General features: G+C 29.2%; 2 protein-coding genes across 2 annotated transcripts; one reads left to right on the forward strand and one right to left on the reverse strand.

Moving 5' to 3' along the window:
* Positions 1-6: 6 nt before the first annotated feature.
* CCDC53 (Coiled-coil domain containing 53) lies at positions 7-1,154 on the reverse strand. Its single transcript, XM_017900734.1, has 4 exons — positions 947-1,154; positions 683-847; positions 334-602; positions 7-70 (listed from the first exon to the last, which is right to left on the reverse strand). Exons 1-4 carry the CDS (start codon positions 995-997, stop codon positions 7-9), a joined length of 549 nt encoding a protein of 182 aa, XP_017756223.1. The 5' UTR covers positions 998-1,154.
* A 495-nt stretch (positions 1,155-1,649) lies between these two features.
* Tnpo-SR (transportin 3) lies at positions 1,650-6,170 on the forward strand. The gene is made up of 17 exons (XM_017900621.1): positions 1,650-1,838; positions 2,136-2,339; positions 2,422-2,579; positions 2,736-2,808; positions 2,868-2,999; positions 3,073-3,290; positions 3,380-3,671; positions 3,756-3,991; positions 4,067-4,206; positions 4,278-4,469; positions 4,542-4,780; positions 4,866-5,006; positions 5,068-5,279; positions 5,355-5,511; positions 5,592-5,759; positions 5,836-5,948; positions 6,024-6,170. Exons 1-17 carry the CDS (start codon positions 1,722-1,724, stop codon positions 6,082-6,084), a joined length of 2,853 nt encoding a protein of 950 aa, XP_017756110.1. The 5' UTR covers positions 1,650-1,721; the 3' UTR covers positions 6,085-6,170.
* The last annotated feature ends 3,011 nt before the right edge of the window (positions 6,171-9,181 follow it).

Here is a 9,181-nt window from a genome sequence, read left to right on the forward strand (position 1 = left end):
AAATATTTAATCTCCTTTATTCTCACCATTATCTGTAGATTTCAGCTTAGAAATTATTTGTTGGGAATCACTGCTAATATAAAAAAACAATAGTAATGTTAATGCCATGAGTCAAGCTACAGCATCAAAAGTGATGCATAATACTTGTCAATCAAATTTGTGAATATTTCATTGTAAAAAATTATTAACTTTTTTTCATATAGTTCTATTTTATTATCATTTGTTTTATTATATATCAAAATGTATATGTAGGTTCATTTTTACATCATAAAATCGCATTGTAAACTTGAATTTCAGTTGTTTAAATTGTAAAGTATTTTAAATAAAACTTACTCCAAGATAGATGGATCCAATCCTTCTTGACTCATTTTTAATTTGACAGCTTCTTTTGGTACACCAACATGCATCAATTTTAAATAATTTTCATAACGTGGGTCTTTGTTCACTGATTGTTTTTCAGTCTGTGTATCTTTAGGCTCATTTTGCTTTATACTGTCATGTTCATCTATTTCAGATGTAGTTTTTTCTTCCTGGTTATAGTCAGTGTTCTCTATAGTACTTTTTGCATCTTCATCTTGTTCTAAGCCAGGAACAGATGATAACTAAAGAAGTACAAATAAATTATTAAAAATTATAATCAGCTTTTTTAAATAAAATATCGGTTGTATAAATAATTATATACCCAAGATTCTAAAATTTCTAGTGAAGCTTCTATCCTTTGTAACTTGTATTCAAATTCTAGTAGTCTTTCTTCGCAGGACAAAGAAAATTTATTAAGAAATGTTACAGTATGCACAATAAAATGATTAATAAAAGAAATTGTTCTTTTCTGATTAATTGGTGGAACCTAATAATAAAAACAAGAAATAGATAAAAATAAGTAAAATTATTTGTTCACATATAAATAGGTGGAAAAAAAAAAATGTAAAAAAACCAGTGTTTGCACCTTTGTGCAATCGATAGTTGGCTCGATTATTGGAATTTTGTAATCATTCATTGTACGTTTCAAATGTTATTTCTTGTTTTTGTTGTTCAACTGTCAAACGTCGTGAACTTTCAACACATTGCTCCCACGGATCATGTAGGACTCACGAAAGATATGTGGTCTTCACTAAAAACCAAAATCATGCAGTTGTAGCCGATACACATCTTCTATTGTGAAATACTCTGCGGGTAACGTACAAACGGCGGGTTATTTGAAAATATATTACAAACTATTTGAAAATTCACTCAAGTTATAAATATTAAGTAATAACAATTTAAACAGGTCAGGATTAAAATTCACCCACAATTTTAATATATATCAGCACTTTTTATTGTGTAATTATATTTCATGCGAACAATTAATTGTTAGCAATCTCAATGTTAAATTCTGACTGATAAATATACAACAGTTAACATAATTTTGATTGCCAGCTCTACGTTAATGATATAAACGATATTACACATAAGATACCTGAAAGAAGTTATTTTTTATTAGAGATTACTTTTCAATTCATACGAATTTTAAATTATTTATTCTTTTAGGTTTTAATAGATAATATTATTTGCTGTAAGTCGATAAAGCAGAATATGCGCTGATAGTGTGAACAAGATCTTTTTTGTGGTTGTACAGGTTGGATTTGGAGATTGGATGTAACGCGGTACGAAACGCGAGTGATCTGTTGTCAGTAGGAATTAACTGTATGGACATTACCGAGAAAATAAATATTTTTTGAAGAATGGAGTCTCCGCCTGACCTGGAAACAGTTTACCAGGCTGTATATTCTTTATATAATAATTCAAATCCTTCGGGATCAGGAAAAGCATCTCAATGGTTGGACGAATTACAAAAATCAGTAAGTTATTTGTTGGAAATTTTTTTTTCAGTTGTTGTGTATTTTCAGTTATTATATGTGTTACTTTTTCTTATGTTTTTTCTGTATTAATCGTGCAATTAATGATAATATCATGACACAAATATTTAAAATACTAATTAAAAAAGTGTGGATAAATCAAACAGTTTCTAACCTTATGTTGAAAGACTTCAGTGTTATATTTTTGTTTTTGTATGTTATTATGTGTAATTGTAATATAATAAAACAGGTATAAGCAAATGATGGGGTGACATTTATTACGTTTATATAATTTTTTAGGTATTTGCATGGAAAATAGCAGATGAAATGTTGCAGCAAAAGCGAGATATTCAGTCTTGTTATTTTGCTGCACAAACAATGCGTACCAAAATACAGTTGTGTTTCCAAGAATTACCATTGGAAGCTCATACTTCTTTAAGAGATTCTTTAATGAATCACATATCACAAATCAATGAACATACTAATTCTGCAATTGTTACTCAGGTTTATATATAATACTTTTCTGCATATATTATTTGTATGTGCATTTTTATATATGTGATAATAATAAAAATTATCATTATAGTTATGTTTAGCATTAGCAGATTTTGCATTACAAATGTCAACCTGGCAAAAACCAATTGTGGATTTAATTAATAGATTCGGAGGATCTAATGCTAGTTTATGGCCATTACTTGAAATAATGACTGTATTACCTGAAGAAGTAAATTCAAAATCTCTTAGGTATATAAATAAACTAAAAATTTATATTATACAATTTAAATTATAAATTTATATTTAGATTATACTTTATTATATTTACATTATGCATTTAAATTAAAATAATAAAATATATATTAATATATTATTTTTATATATATATATGTATAATTTGTACAGATTAGGATCTAATCGCAGACAACATATATTACTTGAACTTAATGCAACTGCAGATGCAGTAACAGAATTTTTGGTAAGTACTTTGCAAATATATCTTTCTGTTGTTTGTATTAACTTTTATTATATTTTCAGAAAATGTGTCTAAAAAGTGGTGGAGAAAATGTACAAATTCGGGTTATAATTCTGAGGTGTTTTACAAGTTGGATTGCAGTACATGCTATACCTCTTGTACCTACAAGTGATGTTATTGTATATACCCTTCAGGTATGTTTTCTCAGCAATAGAAATTGATGATTTTACGTAAACTTCAAATGCAGAATCATGCATTATTGTTTAGATACTTGGCAATGATATAACTGGATCTCAATTACATGAAGCAGCTACAGATTGTATATGTGTAATTCTGCAAGTTTTGGAAGAAGATAGTAATAGCAATCGGGATAATAATAGTGAATCTAATATACAATTACAACAGTTACAACTATTCCTCTTTACTAGTGTAATGACTTTAGAACAACGATACCATTTATCTGTAGCACATGAAGATATGGACAAGTAATCTTTATTCCTTCTATGTAATTAGAGATATAATAGAACTCAAAGTTATATTAAGTATTTACTTAGTAATTTTATGAATTATTTAGATCAATAAATTACTGTCGGATTTTTACGGAGTTAGCTGAGACTTTCTTAGAAACCATGGTGAATGGATGTGTAGGAGGAAAGCAACATTATGCTATTAAAATCCTTGATCTTGTCTTAGTATGCGTTGGACATCATGATTATGAAGTAGCACAAATAACTTTTAACCTGTGGTATCGTTTATCTGAGATTCTATACCAAAAAAACAGCGATGATCTCAATGCTGTATTTAGACCTCATATTGAAAGATTAATTGGAGCATTATGCAGGCATTGTCAAATGGAACCAGATCATGTTAGTAATCATGTTTAATCTGATTTAATATTCTTTTTTTTCCTTTTCTTTTTGTAAATATATACATTTAATCTTTTTCAACAGTTGGGTCTGGTAGAAGAAGGCGCTGGCGGTAAAGAATTTGCAGATTTTAGAAATCGTGTTTCAGATCTGATAAAGGACGTTGTATTTGTAGTTGGAAGTAGTCACTGTTTTCGACAAATGTTTTCATCCTTGACAGGTGGTCCAGGACCACAAGGTCAACCTAATCATGTACCTACATGGGATTCAACAGAAGCTGTTCTGTTTGTAATGCAAGCAGTAGCAAAAAATATTTTACCGTAAGTTTGTAGCACAAATACTGGTGTAGAATATTTTTAATATAATTCAGTATATATGATAATATTTGTTTATAGAGGAGAAAATGACATAGTGCCAAAAGTAGTAGAGGCTATTTTAAATTTACCAGAAAATACTCATATAGCTGTTCGTCACACAAGTATTCTTTTGTTAGGAGAGTTTTGTGACTGGATATATCTTCATCCACAGTCTTTAGGTAATATTTGAAAGTAGTTATAATTATATGTTTTAATATATTGATTTGATAACTTAAAACTAATGTTGTAGATCCCATTCTTAATTTTCTATTGTCCTGCTTAAATCAAAAGGGCTTGGGAAGTGCAGCTTGTTGTGCATTAGTGTGTATATGTAGTACATGCCCAGGACAAATGTTATCACATTTTTCAGGATTATTGCAAATAGTATCTTCTCTTCACACCTTTGTTATCAATAATGATGCTGCTATTGGTTTACTTAAGGGTAAGATAGTTGTGTCTATTTATATAATAAAATTTTCTTCAAATTGTTATGATATTTATTATTCTAAAACAGGAGTGTCAATAATCATGTCAGGTTTAACAGTTGAAAAATTTACACCGGCTATGAAAGAATTATGTTGGTTTCAAGCTAGACCATTATGTGAAATTATGGAACGTAGAATTCCAATTGAAGTAGGAACAAATACTGACCCTGCAGTATGGCTAGACAGATTAGCCACTATATTTAAGCATACTTGTCCCTTGTATAATATTTACTTTGAGCCTCATCCTGGTCAAAACGCTATTACCGAAGTATGTTTAATAATAGCTTGCAGAATAATTCAAATATTATTACAATAAGTAACTCATACCTTTACTGTAATATTATCACATATAGATGTGGCCCATATTATCAAATGTATTTACAACATATCAACAAGACGCAAAATTAATGGAAAGGTGTGGCCGTTGTTTAAGATTTGCCGTTCGTTGCGTAGGTAAAGATTCCGCCCATCTTCTTGAGCCGATTGCAAAACAGGTAATGATTGCACATAAACTCTAAATTATAGAATTTTATTAATTATTTTGTAATTTTCTAGATTGTGCAATTATATTCAGCTCATCAACATAGTTGTTTTTTATATGTTGGTTCAGTATTAGTTGACGAATATGCTAGACTTTCGGAATGTGTCCCTGTATTGTTAGAAATGTTGGAAGCATTTATTGGACCTACTTTTAATATTCTTCAAGAACAAGATGGGTTAAAGAATCATCCTGATACAGTAGATGACCTTTTTAGATTATGTACTAGGTATGTACGCTTTGTTATTAATATAATAAAATACCTACTTTTTAAATGTAAAAATATTTTTATTTTTAATTATAGGTTTCTTCAAAGAGTTCCAATACAGTTTCTATGTTCTGTTGTAATAGAGAGTGTAATTGACTGTGCCTTAGTGGCCTGTAATTTAGACCATAGAGACGCAAATGTATCAGTTATGAAATTCTTTTATAACCTTTTACACTGTGGTCGCAATCATGAGGTAACTTGAAAGCCTGCTATAATAAGTTATCAAAGCTTAATAGTAACATACCTGCAATAATATCTTTACCTTTTCCTAAGACTCGAACGGATTATACAATACGACAAGGATTAGTAGACCGTATATTAAAAGAAAAAGGACAAACATTAGTCATAAGGTTACTTCATGCATCCGTATTTTCATTATCGTCTTACGTGTTGTCCGACGTAGCAGATGTTTTTGTTGAACTTTCTCTAACCGATAGACAAGTAAGATTCGAGAATTTTCCGTCTAGTAGACACCGCACTATGTTCTTCGACAATTAAAATATTATTTGTTGTTTAGCTACTATCCAAGTGGTTAGAAGAAGCTATTAAGACTATGCCATCTCAAAATGCAGGTGGTTCTCCTACAGCACAACCTGAACAACTGTTTGAATTTCATAATACAGTTACAAGGTATATCAAATAGTTTTTAAAATATTATTCTTTTAAAATATCAGGAATTTTACCTAGAAATTTTTTAATTTGCAGCGCGGAATCAGCAAAATCCGTAAATCATGCCTTACGCAATTTTGCACGTTTGTATCGCTGATGCATTTTAATGTAAAAATTAAGATTAAGAATGTTAAAATTGTAAACAGCAAAGATCTTCCAGGATCCTTCATATATTCACTGTATTTGAAGGTATTAAAACAAAAAAGGTCATTATTATGAAATGGTAAGTCTATGCTGTATAAATGTATTAGCGAAAGTTTTAAATATTTGTATTTGTTTACTATCTACACATTCCTTCACAAAGTATGTAAAAAGGACAAACATAAGCCAACTCTCTTATAACATGTATTCCTTAATTTTACATATAAATATCATATTTAATAACTTTTTTTAACATATACATTTTTGCCATATAAAAATACTAAACATAGAACTTTACACACTGCTCATCTTTTAATTATTTATGTTATTATTAGTATAGTTCTATTGCATTTGTTTCATGTAATCTTTGAATATATGATAGCTATGAGAAAGAATATTCAGATTACCTATTGTATTAGGTATGTATCTAGTCAACTATTTGAAATAACATTATGCATACTTTGTAAATAAAGTGCAGGTAGTAAACATTAAAAAATCAGAGTGATTATATATTTTTGTGCTTTCCATCTTATTAACACGACAACCTCACAATGGAATACTATAAAGTGCGTAAGAAGAAATATGAAATGTGTGGTCATTTTTGTCACTCATTGAAATGTATTACGTTGTACAATATTATTTGATAGCTTTGTTTTTAATGCTACAACTATCCTATTATAATGTGTCATTTTCAATTGTGAATTTTTTTATTTTTATTTTGTATGATTATAATCATATGGAGAGCGAATAATAGACTTTAGAAACGAACTTCAATAAATATCTAAATTAACTATAAATCAATTTAAAAACGGATAAATGACACTCGCAAAATAAATTATTTGTTCGATATTATAAAATTTGAAACAACGGTTTTCACGTGATAAAATGTAGATCTTATTTACACTTCTGTATTTGTTTAAAATATTTTGCAAAATATAATTTTATATACATGTAGGTCATATTTAATGAAATATGTTATGTGATAATAATATTGAGAGATAAAATTTGTCTCACATTCTCATTGTATGAACAGACATTTGAAAGTAAAGTCTTCAATAATTCTAAATCATATTAATGTTTCCATCAGTTTGTGTCTTGGAATAAAATTCTAATCATCTGTTCTGAATCAAAGCATCATATAGAGGCACAAGGATACAAATTCACTCATACAATGAAGACATAAATAGAAACTATATACTCATTTCACACAATGGTTAACTTGTACAAATAATTTACATAATTAACTTCTTATAAATTGTTAATGTACAGTTAAAATATTAATGAAAATAAGCATTGATATTGGTAAGAAAATTAATTATAATGTAAGATAAAAATAATTAAATTGTAAGAATATTTTAATGACCAGCATTATTTTTAGCGTTTACACCATTTCACTCTATGATAATGAATTTTCAATATATATTAAACAAAATATATTTTACTTTAAAATATAAATACATGGTCGTAATTAAAACGGCAATAAAGATGTAATAAAATAGATATCGGAAAAAGATATTCATAAAATAACAATGCTTTTCAAACAAAAGAATGTAGCGGTACGGAGTATAACAGCATTCCATAAATGCACTGATGCTTGGTCATTTCGGTCAATGACTGTTAACATTATTCAAATAATTGTTATAACCTCTGGTAAATAATTATGGCGCATTAGTTACATATGTGTATATAATTCTCAGAAAAGTATTATAATTAAATGTTGCTGAATGTCAAAGAATCGAGCAACTTGATTGTTTATTACAAATTAAATTTTTTATTAAATATGTAAGTTGATAAGTGATTTAGTAAATTTCACGACCTAAGATGACAATACATTTATCGAGTGTGCATCTGGTACCAGAAACAGGTATTCGATGGTTCTAGCGACACTATGTATGATTCAGGTTCGGGATGCCACGTCTTCTCGAAACATTGCTAGCAATCTCAGGGTCTGAGTCACTGAACAGTTGCGTTATGAGTCACACACAGTCGAACCTTATTGGCTGAGGAATTGGTTTCTAACAAAGGAATGTTGTTGCAATATAGCCAAATAAGTCAGTTAGCCAATAGGATTTTGTCACCTACATTACGATTTTCATTCTCATTCTCGATCAATTTTAATACTAACGATCAGAAATAATTTTATAAACTAATGTAAAAAAGGGAAATACAGTACAATTTATTTTAAGAGCAATAAACGCTACTACAATGTTGATTGCCTAAATCTCATAAATATAAAAAACTATGTAATTTTCAAGAAGACGTTAAGTAAGAGTTCGTAGTATCATACACATTCAGATATAATAATCCGGCAAGTTTAGCTGTATTACGTCGCAGAAATGTCATTTACAGTATGTCGTTTCATTATAAGTGTCGACGTACAACGGTCACTAGCACCCACATGTACCATTTATCAATAGAAGGGCTTTAACTTGCCTAACCATTGACTGATGAATACCTCACATGCATATACCGAGGCGTATTGTTAACCAATATCGTGTTCTATGTTACCGAGCTACTATTCACGACTTTCCCCGATACGAATACATTGTGACCACTTTACTCAACGTTGATTCGAGTAAAACAATTTCTCTCACCAGCTAGAAGAAAAAAAAAAGAAAGAATGCGAAAGCTACGAATCCAGGCGATTATACCGACGAATGAAGACTGGTTCGACACCTTCGTAACTGTACATGTTCCTCACCATGTATTTCCAAGAACTTTTTTGTACGTATCATTTCCTTTTTATCTGAAAAGTAAATTTATGAAAACCCTCGTTACTAGGTTTAAATATACCTCCACTGATATTTATTTGTATCACTTAATTTTTTAACGATTTTCCGAATCGTTTCGTTTATTAAATAATAATAACGAAACTGCAAGACAGGCAGTCTCGAAAGTTCGAGCGAACCTATCGATATACTTACTTTCGATCGATATCAAATCATCGAAATCGGGTAACATTGATTCGTCGATGAGAATGTGGCGAAACTTCGAGTTAATCATGTAAATCTAATTCGATTTTAATTTCATTAGTTTTATTTTAACTCCAATTA

The sequence above is a fragment of the Eufriesea mexicana genome, unplaced genomic scaffold (assembly GCF_001483705.2).
Source record: "Eufriesea mexicana isolate 0111107269 unplaced genomic scaffold, ASM148370v2 scaffold474474835, whole genome shotgun sequence".
Classification (NCBI taxonomy): domain Eukaryota; kingdom Metazoa; phylum Arthropoda; class Insecta; order Hymenoptera; family Apidae; genus Eufriesea; species Eufriesea mexicana.